Source organism: Triticum aestivum, chromosome 5D, assembly GCF_018294505.1.
Source record: "Triticum aestivum cultivar Chinese Spring chromosome 5D, IWGSC CS RefSeq v2.1, whole genome shotgun sequence".
Lineage (NCBI taxonomy): Eukaryota > Viridiplantae > Streptophyta > Magnoliopsida > Poales > Poaceae > Triticum > Triticum aestivum.
The window spans coordinates 398,886,413-398,906,839 of NC_057808.1; the positions used below are offsets into that span (position 1 = coordinate 398,886,413).

General features: G+C 46.3%; 1 protein-coding gene and 1 pseudogene across 1 annotated transcript; both read right to left on the minus strand.

Moving 5' to 3' along the window:
• Positions 1 to 11,913: 11,913 nt before the first annotated feature.
• Positions 11,914 to 15,490, minus strand: LOC123122098 (multiple organellar RNA editing factor 8, chloroplastic/mitochondrial). Its single transcript, XM_044542235.1, has 4 exons — positions 15,063 to 15,490; positions 14,037 to 14,134; positions 13,875 to 13,940; positions 11,914 to 12,881 (listed from the first exon to the last, which is right to left on the minus strand). The coding sequence occupies exons 1-4, from the start codon at positions 15,428 to 15,430 to the stop codon at positions 12,205 to 12,207; spliced, it is 1,209 nt and encodes a 402-aa protein (XP_044398170.1). The 5' UTR covers positions 15,431 to 15,490; the 3' UTR covers positions 11,914 to 12,204.
• Positions 15,491 to 16,023: 533 nt separating this feature from the next.
• On the minus strand, positions 16,024 to 19,773 carry LOC123120730 (multiple organellar RNA editing factor 8, chloroplastic/mitochondrial-like; annotated as a pseudogene).
• Positions 19,774 to 20,427: the final 654 nt, after the last annotated feature.

The window sequence follows — 20,427 nt, forward strand, 5'->3', positions numbered from 1 at the left end:
GGAGGTGTATAGGTTCTAATATTGCTTATACGAACCACAGTTGAAGCTTTAGCGTGATCCTTTATCCTAACAGGAAAAGGTGGTTTCTCAACATAAGCAGTAGGAACAATAGGATCATTATAAGTGATAGTCTTTTCTTCAACTTTAATAGGTGCAGCTACTTTTACTTCTATGGGAGGATGATATTTAAACCACTTCTCCTTAGGGAGATCAACGTGAGCAGCAAAAGATTCACAAAAGGAAGCTACTATCTCAGAGTCAAGTCCATATTTAGTGCTAAATTTACGGAAAACGTCGGTATCCATAAAAGATTTAACACAATCAAACTTAGGTGTCATACCTGACTCCTTACCTTCGTCGAGATCCCAATCTTCAGAGTTGCATTTAATTCTTCCCAATAAGTTCCATTTTAATTCAATAGTCTTCATCGTAAAAGAGCCAGCACAAGAAGTATCGAGCATGGTGCGATTGTTATCAGAAAGCCGAGCATAAAAATTTTGAATAATCATTTCTCTTGAGAGCTCATGATTGGGGCATGAATATAACATTGATTTAAGCCTCCCCCAAGCTTGAGCGATGCTTTCTCCTTCGCGAGGCCAAAAATTATATATAGAATTGCGATCACGATGAACAAGATGCATAGGATAAAACTTCTGATGAAATTCCAATTTCAATCGTTTGTAGTTCCATGACCCCGTATCATCACATAGCCTATACCATGTCAATGCATCTCCCTTCAAAGATAAAGGGAAGACCTTCTTCTTAATAACATCATCGGGTATACCTGCAAGCTTAAATAATACACAAACTTCATCCACATAGATTAGGTGCTCATCAGGATGCATTGTTCCGTCTCCTGCAAAAGGATTAGCCAGCAGTTTTTCTAACATACCCGAAGGAATTTCAAAGTAGACATTTTTATTTTCAGTAGGTTCAATAGGTTGAGGAGCAACTCTTTGCTCTACTGGTCGGGGTGAAGATACCCCGAACAAGCCCCTCAGAGGATTACTTTCCATAGTAACAAGTGACAGTAAATTTCAGCACACTATATAAATTTTTCCTTACCAAATTCCACCTACCAAAGACGCTTCACTCCCCGGCAACGGCGCCATAAAAGAGTCTTGATGACCCACAAGTATAGGGGATCTATCGTAGTCCTTTCAATAAGTAAGAGTGCCGAACCCAACGAGGAGCAGAAGGAAACGATAAGCAGTTTTCAGCAAGGTATTCTCTGCAAGCACTGAAATAATAGGTAACAGATAGTTTTGTGATAGGATAATTGGTAACGAGCAACAAGTAACAAAAGTAAATAAAGTGCAGCAAGGTGGCCCAATCCTTTTTGTAGCAAAGGACAAGCCTGGACAAACTCTTATATAGAGAAAAGCGCTCCCGAGGACACATGGGAATTATCGTCAAGCTAGTTTTCATCACGTTCATATGATTCGCGTTCGGTAGTTTGATAATTTGATATCTGGGTGGACCGGTGCTTGGGTGCTGTCCTTACTTGGACAAGCATCCCACTTGTGATTAACCTCTATTGCAAGCATCCGCAACTACAACAAAAGTATTAAGGTAAACCTAACCATAGCATGAAAAATATGGATCCAAATCAGCCCCTTATGAAGCAACGCATAAACTAGGGTTTAAGCTTCTGTCACTCTAGCAACCCATCATCTACTTATTACTTCCCAATGCCTTCCTCTAGGCCCAAATAATGGTGAAGTGTCATGTAGTCGACGTTCACATAACACCACTAGAGGAGAGACAACATACATCTCATCAAAATATCGAACGAATACCAAATTCACATGACTACTAATAGCAAGACTTATCCCATGTCCTCAGGAACAAATGTAACTACTCACAAAGCATATTCATGTTCATAATCAGAGGAGTATTAATATGCATATAGGATCTGAACATATGATCTTCCACCAAATAAACCAACTAGCATCAACTACAAGGAGTAATCAACACTACTAGCAACCTACACGTACCAATCCCAGACTTGGAGATAAGAATTGGATACAAGAGATGAACTAGGGTTTGAGAGGAGATGGTGCTAGTGAAGATGTTGATGGAGATTGCCCTCTCCCGATGAGAGGAGCATTGGTGATGACGATGGCGATGATTTCCCCCTCCCGGAGGGAAGTGTCCCCGGCAGAACAGCTCTGTCGGAGCCCTAGATTGGTTCCGCCAAGGTTCCACCTCGTGGCGGCGGAGTCTCATCCCGAAAGCTTGATTATGATTTTTCTTCGGATGAAAGACTTCATATAGCAGAAGATGGGCACTGGAGGGCCAACAGGGGGCCCACGAGGCAGGGGGGCGTGCCCAGGGGGGTAGGGCGCGCCCCCCACCCTCGTGGACAGGTGGAGGCCCCCCTGACGTGGATTCTTCTTCCAGTATTTTTTATTATTTCCAAAAATTAACTTTCGTGGAGTTTCAGGACTTTTGGAGTTGTGCAGAATAGGTCTCTAATATTTGCTCCTTTTCCAGCCCAGAATTCCAGCTGCCGGCATTCTCCCTCCTTATGTAAACCTTGTAAAATAAGAGAGAATATGCATAAGTATTGTGACATAATGTGTAATAACAGCCCATAATGCCATAAATATCAATATAAAAGCATGATGCAAAATGGACGTATCAAGCCCAGATTCCGCAAAATGGTTTAAGGCCATGAAATTTGAGATAGGATCCATGTATGAATACAAAGTATGTACTTTGGTGGTATTGCCCGATGATCGGCAAGCCATTGAGAATAAATGGATCTTAAAGAGGAAGACGGATGCTGATGGTAGTGTTACTATCTACAAAGCTCAAACTGTCGCAAAAGGTTTTCGACAAGTTCAAGGTGTTGACTACGATGAGATTTTCTCGCTCGTATCGATGCTTAGAGTCTGTCCGGATCATGTTAGCAATTGCCGCATTTTATGAAATTTGGCAAATGGATGTCAAAACTGCATTCCTTAATGGATATCTCAAAGAAGAGTTGTATATGATCCAACCAGAAGGTTTTGTCGATCCTAAAGGTGCTAACAAAGTGTGCAAGCTCCAGCGATCCATTTATGGACTGGTGCAAGCCTCTCGGAGTTGGAATATACACTTTAATAGTGTGATCAAAGCATATGGTTTTATACATACTTGTGGTGAAGCATGTATTTACAAGAAAGTGAGTGGGAGCACTACAGCCTTTCTGATAAGTATATGTGAATGACATATTGTTGATCGGAAATGATGTAGAATTTTATGGAAAGCATGAAGGAGTGTTTGAAAGGAGTTTTTCAAAGAAAGACCTCGGTGAAGCTGCTTACATATTGAGCATCAAGACCTATAGAGATGGATCAATACGCTTGATAAGATTTTTCAATGAATACATACCTTGATAAGATTTTGAAGTAGTTCAAAATGGAACAGTCAAAGAAGGAGTTCTTGCCTGTATTGCAAGGTGTGAAGTTGAGTAAGACTCAAAACCCAACCACGGCAGAAAATAGAAAGAGAATGTAAGTCATTCCCTATGCCTCAGTCATAGGTTCTATAAAGTATGATATGCTGTGTACCAGACCTATTGTGTACCTCGCCATGAGTTTGGCAAGAGGGTACAATAGTGATCCAGGAGTGGATCACTGGACAGCGGTCAAAATTATCCTTAGTGGAATAAGGATATGTTTCTTGGTTATGGAGGTGATAAAGAGTTCGTCGTAAAGAGCTACGTCGATGTAAGCTTTGACACCGATCTGGATAACTCTGAGTCTCGATCTAGATACATAATGAAAGTGGGAGCAATTAGCTAGAGTAGCTTCGTGCAGAGCATTGTAAACATAGAAATTTGCAAAATACATACAGCTCTGAATGTGGCAGATCTGTTGACTAAATTTATCTCACAAGCAAAACATGATCACACCTTAGTGCTCTTGGGTGTTAATCACATAGCGATGTGAACTATATTATTGACTCTCGTAAACCCTTTGAGTGTTGGTCACATGGCGATGTGAACTATGGGTGTTAATCACATGGTGATGTGAACTATTGGTGTTAAATCACATGGCGATGTGAACTAGATTATTGACTCTAGTGCAAGTGGGAGACTGAAGGAAATATGCCCTAGAGGCAATAATAAAGTTATTATTTTATTTCCTTATTTCATGATAAATGTTTAATATTCATGCTAGAATTGTATTAACCGGAAACTTAGTACATGTGTGAATACATAGACAAACAGAGTGTCCCTAGTATGCCTCTACTTGACTAGCTCGTTAATCAAAGATGGTTAAGTTTCCTAGCCATAGACATGTGTTGTCATTTGATGAACGGGATCACATCATTAGAGAATAATGTGATGGACAAGACCCATTCGTTAGGTTAGCATTATGATCGTTTCAGTTTTCATTGCTACTGGTTTCTTCATGACTTATACATGTTCCTCTGACTATGAGATTATGCAACTCCCGAATACCGGAGGAACACTTTGTGTGCTATCAAACGTCACAACGTAACTGGGTGATTATAAAGATGCTCTACAGGTGTCTCCGAAGGTGTTTGTTGAGTTGGCATATATCGAGATTAGGATTTGTCACTCTGTGTATCGGAGAGGTATCTCTGGGCCCTCTCGGTAATGCACATCATTATAAGCCTTGCAAGCATTGTGACTAATGAGTTAGTTGCGGGATGATGCGTTATGGAACGAGTAAAGAGACTTGCCGATAACGAGATTGAACTAGGTATGAGAATACCGACGATCGAATCTCGGGCAAGTAACATACCGATGACAAAGGGAACAACGTATGTTGTTATGCGGTTTGACCGATAAAGATCTTCGTACAATATGTAGGAGCCAATATGAGCATCCAGGTTCCGCTATTGGTTATTGACCGGAGATGTGTCTCGGTCATGTCTACATAGTTCTCGAACCCGTAGGGTCTGCACGCTTAACGTTCGATGATGATTTGTATTATGAGTTATGTGATTTGATGTACCGAAGGTTGTTCGGAGTCCCGGATGAGATCACGGACATGACGAGGAGTCTCAAAATGGTCGAGACGCAAAGATCGATATATTGGAAGGCTATATTCGGACATCGAAAAGGTTCCGAGTGATTCGGGTATTTTTCGGAGTACCGAAGAGTTACGGGAATTCTCGGGGAGAAGTAATGGGCCTTATTGGGCTTTAGTGGAGAGAGGGGATAAGGGCCAAGAGGTGGCGCGCGCCTCCCCCTCCTGCCCAAACCGAATTGGACAAGGGGTGGGGGCGCGGCCCCCCTTTTCCTTCTCCCTCTCCCTCTCTTTCCTTCTCTCCAACTCCGAATAGGAAAGAGGAGGGGAATCCTACTTGGACTAGGGAGTCCTAGTAGGATTCCCCACACCTGGCGCACCCCCCTTGGGCCGGCCACCTCTTCCCTCCCCTCCTTTATATACGTGGCCAGGGGGCACCCCAAAAGCACTCAAGATTTGTCTTAGCCGTGTGTGGTGCCCCCCTCCACAGTTACACACCTTGATCATATCGTCGTAGTGCTTAGGCGAAGCCCTGCACCGGTAACATCATCATCACCGTCGCCACGCCGTCGTGCTGACGGAACTCTCCCTCGGCCTCAACTGGATCAAGAGTACGAGGGACGTCATCGAGTTGAACGTGTGCTAAACACGGAGGTGTCGTACGTTCGGTGCTAGGATCGGTCGGATCGTGAAGACGTATGACTACATCAACCGCGTTGATATAACGCTTCCGCTTTCGGTCTACGAGGGTATGTAGAAACGCTCTCCCCTCTTGTTGCTATGCATCTCCTAGATAGATCTTGCGTGGTCGTAGGAAATTTTTTTAAATACTGCGTTCCCCAACATACAGACCACACCATCAGGAGCATAGTACCCCGGTGGTAGCTGCATATAAACCTCCTCACGCAACTCGCCATTGAGAAAGGCGTTCTGGACATCAAGTTGAGAGATAGACCAATGACGAACAGAAGCCACAGCAAAGAGAGTGCGCACAGTGGTCATGTGGGCTACAGGAGCGAATGTCTCATCATAATCGCGTCCCTGCTCCTGCTGAAAACCACGGGCCACAAGACGAGCTTTGTAGCGCTCAACAGAACCATCGGAGCGAGTCTTAATCTTGTAGACCCACTTGCAGGTGATGGGACGAACACCAGAAGGGAGGGAAACCAGATCCCAGGTGCCAGAGCGCTCAAGGGCAGCAAGCTCTTCGGCCATCGCAAGCTGCCATTCAGGCTGAGTCATGGCAGTCCGATAGGAAGTGGGCTCGGCAATAACGGAGAGACCATACCGGTTAGGAGAATAACGATCAGGCGGGGGCGAGGCCGAGCACGGAGGTTATGAACCAGGGGAGGCATGAACGGAGGTGCACCAGAGGTGGAAGGCGAGTCAGGGGAAGCATCCTCAGTATGAGGGCGGCGAGTATAGTGGAGAGGAAACGGTGAGAGAGGGCGACGAACAGGAGAAGATGGCAGAGAGGTGGAGGAGGAGGATGGGGAAGATGGTGTCGGTGGTGAATGAGAATGAGTGAGAGGTGCAGGAGGAAGAGGTGAAACATGAGGCACATAGCAGAGTGTATCGGGAAGGGGAAGAAAGGAAATATCGTCCACAGAGAAACTCGAGGAAGAAGGACGTGGGTAGTAAGAGCGATACTCGTCAAAGGTCACATCACGTGAGATGCGCAAACGACGACCAACAGGGTCCCAACAGCGATAGCCCTTTGTTGACACCTGATTTTGGCAAGATACAGAGTGAAAGGGTTTTCAGCATGAGAAAGTTTCACATCGTCGAGTGGAACAACTTTGATGTTTTGGCTATCGCCATTCGACCTCATCTCAGTGGCCGAAGTTGTACTCCGAGTGACAAAATTTAGTGTTCTGAGTGCTTTTCGGCCGATTACGCCCTCAATATCACCTCAGATGAAGGAGTGCTCTAAAGTAATTGTCTTCGTCTCGTCGAGACAATCGATTTTCATATATAAATCATCTCAATCCGAGTTCGTGTGCAAAAGTTACAGTCAATATGGTGCGGACCAGCTAGGAATCAAAATATTACGCTGGACTTCAGACACATGTTGATGGGTGTCTGGTACAATGCGTGCGCAATTATCCCTTGAAGCTGACCTCGGATCTAAAAGTGTTCAACATGAAAGTTTTTCATCCCGTCAAGCCGATCGATTTTCATATATAAATTGTCTCGATCCAAGTTAGTATGCGACCTGGGGAGGCAAGACAAGATCAGGCTGTGTTTTCAGTCGGAAATCCGAGTGAAAAAGTTTACCATCCGAGTGAAAATTTACCGGTCGAGTGAAAGTTTGCTGACCGGATGAACTTATTATTATCCGAGTAAAAATATAGTCATCCAAGTGAAATTTTCCTCCAGGTAAAAATATTCCGAGTGAAAAGATTGCCATCGGAACGAAAACTTGCCGATCGAGTAAGATATTGCCTTCCGAGTGGAAATATAGTCATCCGAGTGAAAGATTGTCTTCCGAGTGAAAAAGTCCAGTCGGACGATCCGAGCGTAAGTCTCTAATATCCGAGTGGATGAGCTCGAATCCGAGTGAAACTGAACATGTGCCCGAAAGTTTATCAAGATGACCTCGGATGAAGAAGTGTTCAATACAGAAGTTGTGCGTATCATCAAGACGGTAAACTTTGGTTTTGGAGTCATCATCATCAAAGATAGTATATGGCCTGCAAATTCACTACAAAACTGGATAATCCAGTCTACTGCAAGACCGAGTCCGACTGGAAGGTAAAGATGACCTCGAGAAATATTCAAGATGGCCTTATTTGAAAAAGTGATCAACATGAGAGTTGTTCATATCATCGAGGCGCACAAGTTTGATATTTGGGCCGTCTTGATCGGAGATCATATGCAAACTCAATGGCCCGCGCAAGGAGGAAGACAGAAGTTGGGCCAGATTCAGACTGAATCCGAGTTGGAATAGAACTAGGACTCTAGGACGTGAATTGATGTAATTTTTCGTGTAAGGAAAGCCTAGATGAATCCTTTACTTGTACGGGAAGTCCAGCCGCCTCTTATATATGTTGGGGATGACGGCCGATTGAACAACACACAATCGAACAAATCAATATACTACTTTTTCATCTACGTTTTATCTCTCCACCGTTTTTCTCTCTCGTTCTTCGCTGTTCCTCGAATTTGAGAGCTGCGAATCCTGAGGCTCTAGGGGCGAGCGAATCGACCTAGGGCAGCCCATAGCCGCCGCACTCCCTGACGGGGTCCCTCCCGGGGGTGTGGGGTTTCGGGTCTGCAAAAGCGCCCACCGACTGTCCTGCGTATCGCGCTGTCGGTTGGGTCTCCTTCGACGTGAGCTGCGGTGCATCACCCCCGGCGTCGAGGGTACACGTGACGTGTTCATGTGTCAACACCCTTGTGCTCATCACTATAGCCAAGGAAAACACACTCAACCGACTGAGCAGTCAGTTTGGTGCGTTCTCGCGGGGCAAGAAGGACATAGCACACACATCCAAACATACGAAGGGCGGAGTAGTCAGGAGAACGACCAGTGAGACACTCCATAGGAATACCACCCTGCAGGGTAGTCGATGGCTGAATGTTGATGAGGTAGGTTGATGCAGAAACAGCCTCAGCTCAAAAGGGAAGCGGCAATCATCAGCGCATGAGCCGTCTCAAGCAAATGACGATGCTTATGTTCCGCAACGCCATTCTAAGCATGAGCACCAGGATAAGAGAACTGGGCAAGAGTACCCTGTTCTGCGAGAAAACCACGCAATAGCTGGGAGATATACTCTCCAGCGGAGTCAGTACGAAAAGTATGAATAGGTGTGGAAAACTGGGTGTGAACCATGGCAGCAAATCGTTTGTATGTAGAGAGAACCTCGCTACGAGATTTCATGAAGTAGAGCCAAGTGTAGCGAGAGAAATCATCAATAAACAAAACATAGTAGCGATGACCACCTTTCGAATCAAAGGGAGCAGGACCCAGACATCCGAATGAACTAAGTCAAAGGGATGCTGGGATACCGACTCATTGATAGAATAAGGTAACTGGGTTTGTTTGCCAAGTCTACAACCATTACAATGTAAAAAAAACATCTCCAGATACAGACCCTAAGAGGCCCTGACGCACTAATGATGATAAGCGAGAGCCACAGATGTGACCAAGGCGATGATGCCACTGCTGAAAGGACGCAAACGAGGAGGCAGCAAGTGCATGAGAACTGGCAGAAGTGGTGGCAGCAGAAGGAACACAAAGCCAGTCAACCTCCCAAAGGCCATCTGACTCACGGCGCCGGGGGCCAGCACCAACCAAAACCTTGGTGCGACGATCCTGAATGGAGCAAGAGTCGGTATCAAGAATAACACGACAACCAGAATCGGTAAGTTGGGCAGCGGGAAAAAGATTCATGGTAAGGCGAGGAACATGAGAAACACTAGGAACCGAAAAGGACGGAGTGGAAAGAATACCACGACTAGCAACAGGAAGAGATGTGTCATCGGCAGTAAGAACATTAATAGGAGAATCAAGAGGGCGAAGAGAAGACAACGTTGAAGAATCAGAGGACATATGAAAGTAAGCTCCAGAGTCCAGAACCCACGAAGATGTACCTGACGGTGTAGATGCTGGTGGTGATGAGCTGGTGAAAGCAGTCACAGCAGCAGCAGAACCCATCGATGAAGAACCGGAGGAAGCCAGAAGGCGCTTGAGCCGCACAATGTCCTGGTCAGTGAGTGACTGAGTCGGGGAAGATCCAGGAGTCCCACTGGAAGAGGAGCGACTCTGGTCTCGCTTCTTCTCACGGCAATCAGACTCTTGGTGACCTGGCCGCGAGCAGTAGCCACAGAAGGTGTCACGGCGCGACCGGCCCTTCTCAACATAGAGAGCGCGACCAACCCCCCCCCCCCCCCTGAAGGTGTGGGCAGGAGCGGAGGAGCAGTGAGACGACCAGAGGACACAGGAGCTCGGGCAGCCAACACCGATGGAACCACAAGCAACCCAGCAGAGCGAAGGCGGGTCTCCTCAGCACAAAGCTCGTCAAGCACCTCCGAGATAGGCACACGACCACAAGCAAGCAAGTGAGCACGTCGAGGCTCGAACTCAGAACGAAGATGAGATAAGAACTCATGGACTCTCTGAAACTCCAAATCAGACCGCGTAGTCTGACAGCAACGGCAAGTTCCACAAACAACTGTCCGAAGAGAGTCAAGCTGGCGTCAGATGGCAGAGCACTGTGAATAAAACTCATCAACAGAGGAATCACCTTGCTGGAGTGCGTGCTCCTGACGCACCACCGATAGGTAGAGAGCATCACCAGAGGGCTGATAGCGCTGACAGAGATAAGACCACATTGCTGCAACTGTGCCGAGTCCCATGAACTCCGAAGCAGACTGAGGGAGAACACTCGTAGTGAGAACAGCAGCAGCTTGAGCATCATCATTGCACCACTGAGTGTAAGCAGACAGATCATCCCGATAGACGAAAAGAGCATCAGAATAGGCGGAGACCTGCTGATCATAAGCATCAACCGCAGCATCATCAAGAGCCTTGGCTGCATCCTGATTAGCGTGAGAAGCATCAGCAGCAAGCACCGGCGGTACCGGCGGGGTAGGAGCCACCGGAGCAAAAGGGCAGGGCGGACAGGGAACCTCGCCAGAGAGAACGCCCCACAGCAGAAGGCCACGCATATGGATACGCATGAAACCCGCAAACTCAGCATAGTTGGTGCCATCAAAGATCACTGAGCACTGAGGGACAGCGACATAGCCCGAAGAAGACATGAGGAAGTCTCCCTTCTGCTTCTCTGCTTCTCCTTTTTTTTAGTCAAGGACGAGAAAGACTCGATCTGGATCGGATCGAGCAAGATTGAGGCAAAGGAGTGCTCGCTCGCGCCTGCGGCCGGGCCAACCGAGCGCCGCTCGTTCGGGAAGCAGGGACGAGCCCCGCTCGCGCCTGCTGCAAAGCCCCAGCAGCAAGTCGACCGGAAGGGAGCCAGGAGGTCGGCGGAGCTGGACCGGAAGGGGGCAGCGACGACCAGGCCGGGACGACGGCGGACGGACGAGAAAGAGGCGGCGACGGCGCGACCACCGGGCCGGGACGACGGCGGCCGAGCAGGTCGGAGGCAGCGGCGACCCGACGGGGCAGCGGGCGAACAGCTGCTATGGCAGCAGGAGCGGGTAGGAGGCCCGAACGAGCCGAAGACAGCTCTTGCCGGACGGAGAAGGCAACAGCGCAACGATTCTGGGCCGGGGACTGAAGGGGAGACGACCGGAGACGGTCCACGGCAGGCCAAGACGGGCAGGCTAGGCACAATGCGCACGGAGTTGCAGCGTGCGAGAAGAAGAGGCTAACCTGGCATCTGATACCGTGTTGGAGAATCAGCAACTAATATTCACTGAGGGCCAAAGACCATTACATATGGTAAAGTGCAAGAAACTCCTCATACAATGGGGATATACCGAAAAGGGACTATATACATCTAACAATATTTTGGCGTTCATGTATGGGGTACCTCATTTGGAGCTTTGCAAGGTTTGCACTGGAAAGCATACAGACATAGGCTCTGTTTGGATGTAGATACTCAAGCCACGGAATTGAAAGGGGGTGTTTATCGGAATTTGCTTATCAGTACTACTATATGTCAGAGTCGAAAATTTCTAGTACACTGATTCTGGACGATCGCACTTTCTCTTTTGTCTGACCGAATTTAAAATGTTGTACCAACATTGGCCATACCCGTATTCTGCATGAATTTCCTCTGGACAATTTGCTTTCCTAGTTGCTTTACTTTCTAAACATGCTACCAGGATCTCGGAATCACGACCGTTAAGAGCTCCCTCATAACTGCAGGTCGCGGTACATGGCCTCTGTTTGATGAAATCAGAATAGTCGAGAACAAAGTGGCTAACTGGTGCGTAACTGTGGGAATCTGACAAACAGTTCAGCCAAATTCTGAAGAATATAGAAGTGATTCGATAGAACACACAGAACATGTTGCTATTACAATACGGCAACAAATAATAAAGCTCTGGCTTCATACGTTAGTCAGCATTGTATTTATTTCAACAAAGAGAGAAAAACAAAGCACTTACCTAAGCTTGCAGTAGTTCTAGTTCTCAAAACACCATTATGGATGGAGAATATATGCATAAAAGTCCACGAGAACAACATAGGGCAACTCGAGCAGAGCTCGTACTAACTTCCTACACGGCGCTCTTCTACCAGTGTTCTCTACTGGTAGTTCCTCCCTGGCCCGTCCCTTCCCTCATATGGAGGGGCCGCGTTGTTGTAGTTACCACCACCTTGGTAGCCTGGGTTACCACCTGGTTGGCCCTGGTAGTCTGGTGCACCACCACCATAGCTAGGACCACCGCCTTGGTAGGGAGGAGGCTGGTTGCCACCTGCGAAAGGCGGCGGCGGGTTGCCTCCTGGCGCTCCACCCTGGTATCCAGGGTTGTTGCTATGGTAGGCTGGGCCTGGTCCATTGTGCATGTTGCCACCAGGATTACCCTGGTAACCTTGGTTGCCAGCTGGGTAGCCAGGGGCTGAGGCACCTCGGTATCCAGGGGGTGGTGGTGCATTTGGATAGTTTGGTCCACCTCCTGCAGCATAGCCTGCCTGTGGGTTTGGTGCATGGGGCTGGTAATTTGGTGGAGCACCTGAAAGCGGCGGCGGGCCCTGTGCACCGCGACTTGGAGGAGCAGCATCATGGGGTGGCATTTGGTTTGGAGGACCACTCTGGTAGGCCTGTGTGTTCTCCCTTCTCCTTTCAAAGTTCCTCGACCTGTCAAAGTTGCGAGGCCTGTCATTGCGCCGGGATCTATCATTGGCACGGGCATTGTTTCTCACCCACTCCTCATGGTATTTGGGGTCGTAAGGAACAGCTTGTCCATCTATAAATGGTTCTCCTGAAATACAAGAACAGGCATCAAATACACTCTCTTTACATATGGACACAGATGAAAACTGGAAAAAGTGCACAAGCTCAAATAATCCAGGGAAGAAACGGCAGGTTAAAATGTTAAAAGCTGCCACCTCAAGGGGATCAAATTGCCAGGACAGAATGACAAACACTTGATACTATAAATCGTCTTGCACAAAGCACTCGACAGGCTAGATAGTCATACAGATTTGCATTTTTATCTTAGGATATAGCCCTTATCTTATACTGTACTAGGATATATAGTTCTAGCAGGACGATGTATACTTTAAACAAAAGCTGGAAACTACAGAAGCACTACCATATAGCTCTCATATCAATTTTGAGTTGTACTCTGTTATATTCAGGTTTCATCAGAAGACAGAAGTTTGTAGTTTGTAGCGTTACCAAAAAGTTACAGGGGCCAACATAAGCTCATACTTCAATTAAAAATTAACGAAGTTGTCAACAAACACCATTTCTTTCAGTTGAAAAGATATTTTACATACTGGTTACATCCTTTACTATATACTGTAGGAATGAAGATACAGAGAGCAGTCAAGATTTAACTCAGATACTAGAAAACTCCACGATAACAACAATGAGACATTCATCACTAAACAGATAAATGCTTAACTACAAATCAACGGGGTACAGAAGCAAATCAGCAGAACAAATAAGATAACAATGATGATCATTGTTTAATAAATGGAAAAATATTCTGACAGGATAACAATATTAACCTTTTGAGTAAAAATACAATTCCTAAAATGCATGTGCTACAGGAAATTACAACATCTAGGAAAAGTATTATATAGGGATTCTGAAAATTCCTAGATCTGGAATTAAGATAATCATAACACACAACATCATAGTAGCAGCACAGAGTGGTAAATCTATTACCTAGTCAGGGAAAGAGCAACAGGCATTTAAAATTATTATACTGTAGTCAATATTCAGTCAGATAGTACATAATCATTACCTCCATAGTCCTTATTTCTGACATCCAGGTATGAATCAGGAAGAACCCAACGGACTTTAGGCAACTCTGAAAACAATAATTTAGGGGCATTTAACACAAGATCATTTTAAGTCACCTTCATAAAAAGATCACATACAAGACTTTTCATGTAATGATCAATACCTTTGAGTTTGTAGGAGAGTTCCTCAGATACTAGGGCACCAAAAGCAAAATAATGCCTAGTTGACACAGAGTAGATCTTCATCCTTGCTTCGTCTTCACTGGAACATAGGAAAGATCCAAGATACAGATATGTTATGAATAGCACATAGATGACTGAAAACACGTTTCATGTTAAGACTGGAGACAATTAAAACATAAAGAAGAATTATGTTCTATTCTCATCAAACCAATAAGTTGTTATGGTCCAGAGGCAAACAAAAATACTAAGAAATGGTTAAACTGCAACAGATGTCCATGAACAAAGTTAATGAACTCACAGTTGTCTAGGTACCAAAACAGATAGTAAGCATGATCCCCAAGTAAGAATCACAAATGATAAATGTGAAAGGAGCATTAAAATGATAAAATTGCACAAAAATGAGATAGGAACAATGGACACATTATCACACTTCTCCAATTCCGACTCATAACCCATGGAATCGATAAAAATACCTCCATCAGTAAATCTACAAAATAACCAAACTTCAACGACCCCTCTCTAACTGAGTCTCTACACCCACTAATTTCCAAACACCCTGAAACATGTCGGTGCATCAGAACAATACCCCACCCAGATAGACCATACAAATGAATCCCCACTCTGTCATAACCATACTACCATAGTCAATATTGCATATAAAAGACTAAGAACAACGAGCATGATCTCTAAAACAGTGATCAGAGCATCAAACAGTCGTCTCTATTCAACTAACATAGCAATTTCATACATCCATGAGGTCATTATTGCTGCATAATAAATTAAAAAAGCCCTGGTCAGGAACTGGTAAAATCTATGTACACACAAATTGGAGGCTAGTATCACAACAGACGCTAGCACGCCATCAACTACACCACCTTAACAACGATCGCCATTCCCCACCCCGAATCCCCTCCACAGAATCCAGATCCAAACATACGCACCATAAAACTACCCTGATGTGAGGAGCGCGTCAGTGCGGGAGGGGGATGTGGCACGGGGAGCCATACCTTCCGACGACCTGGGCGAGGGTCTTGATGTACCCGTCGATGATCTCATCGCGGGTGACATCGGGGTTGGCGCCGTCTCCTGGGGGCGGCTCCATGACGACAAGCCAGTGCTCGAAGTCGCACCCGTCGAGGAGGATCGTCTCCTTGGGCGGGCGGTTGCTCCAGTTCGGGGACGAGTCCCGCAGCGACGAGTTCGCCGGCTGCGTCGCGAATCGCCTCGCCGCCGCCCAGGGCGCCGCGGCGGGGGACGGGACCAGCGCCGCCGGGAGGAGGCTCCCCGCGGCCGCGACCGGGCGGAGGAAGCGGGAGGCGGCGGCGTGGAGGGGCGAGGCCCTGGAGAGGAGGAGCGCGCGCGACGCCGACGCCATGGTGGAAAACCCTAGCGGGGATGGGGGATGGGGGAATGGGACGGGGAGTTACCACGGGGGTTTAAGGCTTCAGCGAGAGTGCGATTTATAGAGGGGCCCGTGTTCTGTTGCGGCCGAGAAATATCTTCATTCCCTGGGCTTGGGCTGTGAAGAGTGTGATCTGTTGTATTAGGAATATGGGCCTCCATGTGTGATGGGCCGCAAAAAAAGCTCGATGCGATTCGATTTCGGCCTAGGATCTAAGCCTTTTTTCACGTGTTTACGTGCCAATCAAAAAATAACACAGCTGTCTCAAAAAGAAAAAGGAAAAACAGCTCTGGCACCATAGTCAGCAGTCAGCACTGTGTTTATTTCGATATAAAGTGAACAAACAATGAGGACATACGAAAACATAGTCAGCATTGTGTTTATTTCGACAGTGGGAATACAATGAGCACTTAGCTAAGCTTCTAGTAATTCTAGTTCTCAAAACACCACTAGGGAGAGAGAATAGTATACATGCATAAAAGTCCATGAGAGCAACAAACGAGAGTACAAGACACGAGCAGAGCATGTACGAACTTCCTACGCGGTGCTCTTCTAGCAGTGTTTCTCTATTGGTAATGCCTCCCTGGCCCGTCCCTGCCCTCATAGGGCGGTGGTGCGGCATTGTTGTAGTTGCCACTGCCCTCCTGGTAGCTTATGTTTTGGTATCCTTGTGCACCACCACCATAGCTATGACCAACGCCTTGGTAGGGAGGATTGCTGCCATCTGCAGAAGGGGGCGGCGGATTGCCACCTGGCCCTCCACCATGGTATCCAGGGTTGTTGCTCGGATAGGCAAGGCTTGGACCACCGTGCATGTTGCCACCATGGTTACCATCTTGGTTACCCAGGAGTTGGGGCACCTTGGTATCCAGGGTGTGATGTGTTCTGATAGTTTGGTCCCCCTGCTGGAACATAGCCTGATTGTCGGTTTGCTGCATGGGGCTGGTAATTTGGTGGTGGCGGCCCCTCTGTAGGGCGCACTGGAGAATCATCGCGGGGTGGCATTTGGTTCTGGTCGGGAGACTGCTAACTTGGTGGAGCAGGCCTGCTTTGATATGTGTTCTCCCTTCTCTTGTCAAAGTTGCGAGTTCTGTCGCCGCGGTTGTGCTGGGGTTCATTAGCACGACGATTGTTAATCACCCATTCCTCATGGTATTTGGGATCGTAAGGAACAGCTTGCCCATCAATAAATGGTTCCCCTGAAATGCAAGAAAAGGCATCAGATACACCCAGATATCTTTACCACGTGAAGAAGATGAAAAATGAATATGTTGCACAATCTCAAATCATCCAGGGAAACGCAACAGGTTAAGATGTTAAAGCTGCCACCTCAAGGAGCTTAGAAGGCCAAGACAGAACGACAAACACTTGATATGTTAATAAGAGAGACAGCTTGCAGCCAAAAACGCATACCACTAGGAGGACTATATATATAATTATATTTTAAACAAACACTAGCAACTAGAGAAGCGGTTCGGTGCCGTATACTTAGCTTGAAAAACGTTCTTGTATTATGGAACGGAGGGAGTAGCTCCCAATTAATTTTAAATGAACTGTGTAATATTCAGGTTTCATCAAAAACAAAAGTTTGTGGTTGGTAACAGTGGCCAACGTAACCTCCTAGTTACGTACCAGTTAATCAAGTTGTCACCAATGCATATGTATTGGTGACATCCTTTACTACATACTGTAGAAATGAAGATACAGAGAGCAGTGAAGAGTATACTCAAATACTAGAAAATTCCACATGATACCGATGATGAGATGTTCACCACTATAGTTTACTGCTAAACTATAATGCAAAGGGCTACAGGAATTGCAGCACAAATTGGATTCCAACAGTGATCATTAATCAATAAATGGAAAAATAATCTGAAGGTAAAGCATGTCCTAAGACTTTGAGTAAAAATACAATTCCTAAAAGCATGTGCTAGACGAAATTACAACCTCAAACAGAAGTATTATATAGGGATTCTCAAAATTCCTAGGTCTGGAACATGCAATTAAGATAGATGCTCATAACACAACATAATAAATAGCAGCAGAGTGGTAAATCTATTAACTAATCAGGGGGTAAGCAGCAACCATTTCAAATTATTATAGTGGACAAGTAAGGTAGGAAGCACATAATCATTTACCTCCGTAGTCCTTGTTTCTGACATCCAGATATGAATCAGGAAGGACCCAGCGGACCTTAGGCAACTCTGGAGATAAAAATTTAGAGGCATGAGGTTACACGAAGACCATGTGAAGTCACCTTCAAAAAAAGTTGCCATACAAAAAATTTCATGTAATGATCAATACCTTTGAGTTTATAGGAGAGTTCGTCAGATATTAGGGCTCCAAAGCAAAATAATGCCGAGTTGACACAGAGTAGATCTTCATCCTTGCTTCTTCTTCACTGGAACATATAGGAAAGATTATTCAAGATACAGATATGTTATGAAGCACAAAGATGATTTAAAACACATTTCATGTTAGGACTGGAGAGAACCAAGACATCAGGGAGAACTCTGTTCTGTTCTCGAAGCAATGAGTTGTTATGGTTCAGAGAGGCAAACAAAATTACTAAGAAATGGTGAAAGGAAGTTAGTGCACTGATAGTCGTCTATGTACATACAAATAACTGATACCAAGCATGCTCCTCAAGCCAGAATCACCATCAGCACAAATGATTGAGTGTGATTCTTGAATGAATATGCATAGAAATCATCATGTAATTAAATGATTAAGTGACACAAAAACAGCTAGGTAAGGTAAACTTATCGCACTTCAACAACTCCGAGCCATTACACATCAAATCGATAAATCACCTCCATAAGTAATAAATCTACAAAATAACCAAACTTCATCTACCAATCTTCAACCCAGTTCCTTGCCCGCTAAAACACTTACAAATATAGCTGTGCCTCAAAATGAGACCTTGAAACACAGACCGGCAATATGAACTTGCCATTCTGTCATAAGATTCCCATAGTCAATAACATCAAAATGAGACCTCGCAATACAGACCGACGATATGAACTTCCCATTCTGTCATAAGATTCCCATAGTCAATAACATCAAAATGAGACCTCACTACAGACCAACTAAATCAATTCCCCATTCTGTCATAAACAGACTGCCATGGTCAGTAATGAACATGATAGACTGGAACTACTAGCACAATCTCTAATATGGTGATCAGAGAAACCCTGCTAACAGAAACCGGTACTCCTCTTTTCACTTCTCTGTACACACAGTGGAGGCTAGTATCACTTCTCTGTACAACATACCCCGCACCAACTTACTAATCCCTCGACATTCCCCACCCCGAATTCCCCAGACAAATTGGAAGTTTGGAACATACGCTCCAGAGTCCAGAACCTCGAGGATGTGAGGCGTGCGTCAGTGCGGGAGGGAAATGTGGTACTGGGATCCATACCTTCCGATGACCTGAGCGAGGGTCTTGATGTAGCTGTCGATGATCTCGTCGCCGGGGATGTCGTTGGCGCCGTCGCCTGGGGGCGGCTCCATGAGGACGAGCCAGTGCTCGAAGTCGCACCCGTCGAGGAGGATCGTCTCCTTAGGCGGGCGGTTGCTCCAGTTCGCCCGCAGTGACGAGTGAGCGGGCTGCGTCGCGAATCGCCTGGCCGCCGCGGCCGAAAACGGGACCGGCGCCGCCGGGAGGAGGCTCCCCGCGGCGGCGAGCGGGGAGGCGGGAAATGGGGTGGAGTTAGAGACGATGGGGTTTAAGGCTTTAGCTGAGAGTGCGCGAAGCTAACCAACGTACAGCCCTAGTCGAGTAAATAGCATAAAACTACTATTTTACACGTTAGGGTTCCAAAAAACTACCGGTTTTTAATTTTTCTTAGATAACTATCAAATAAGTGGTCCGCTGTTTCAAAAAACCTAAATCACCGAGTCTTTATAAGTTGATCGTGATTATGACAGTTCGGGCCCACATGTAAGATAACCGTTTGTTTGACCGTTTACTTTGACCGTTAACTTACATCTGGGTCCCACATGTAAGTTTTTAAAAAAGCATCCGGGTCCCTGTAAGTTTTCTGAAAAAAGCAATCAGGTCCCTGTGACTTTTCTGAAAAAGCAATCGGGTCCCCATGCAGCCACGAGCTCGATCCCGCTTGGCAGGGCAGCGATGCTTCCTCCGGCCGGCGAGCCGCGCCTACAGCGGCGGAATCCATGTCGTGCACCACCTGAGGCCGGTCAGCCGCGCCCGCAGCGGCTGGATCCACGCTGGTCATCGCCTGAGGCTGGTGAGCCTCACCCGCAGCGGCCGCCATGCCGTGCCTCTCCTGCGACCGCCGCCATGCCATGACTCCCCTGTCGCCTTGCCGTGCCTCGCCTGCGGCCACGCCATGACTTGCGAGTCACCTGCCGCCACGCCGCGCCTTGCCTGCGTCGGCCCCCATCCCCTGCCGCGAGCTCCTCAAGCTCGACGCGACGGCCTGCGCCGCTGTGGAGTACGCACCTCCCGTCGCCGCGGACGAGGTCGGCCTCGTCGCCACCGTCGCCACCAGGAGCTCCGGCGAGCACCTGCCACGACTGTTGGGACGCTGGTGTGACGCCCGGATAATTAAGCTACAGTAATCCCTCGTTAACGATGCCACGTCACCCCGTTACTATTGATAAACTCTTGATGGTTCAGAACCGAAACAAATTCAAAATTTAAATAAAAGCAAACAACAAAAATTTTCAGATGTTAAAACTAAAATGTTCGGATCGTGACAAATATTGCGTAGGTAGTTATGGTGAAGAAACAACATTTTTATAAAAAGTTTAAATGCACTTAAATGATTAAAACAGTAGTTAAAACTATTAAATAAATGCCTTTGATATTTTATAAAATCATAAACTATTTTATCTTGAGGTAAAACTTTTTAGGGTAGTGGGTTGTTTTGGCACATTAATTTGGAGCTATTGTCATATTTTACTGAACTAAGAATAAAGTGTAACTAAAATAAAACAGA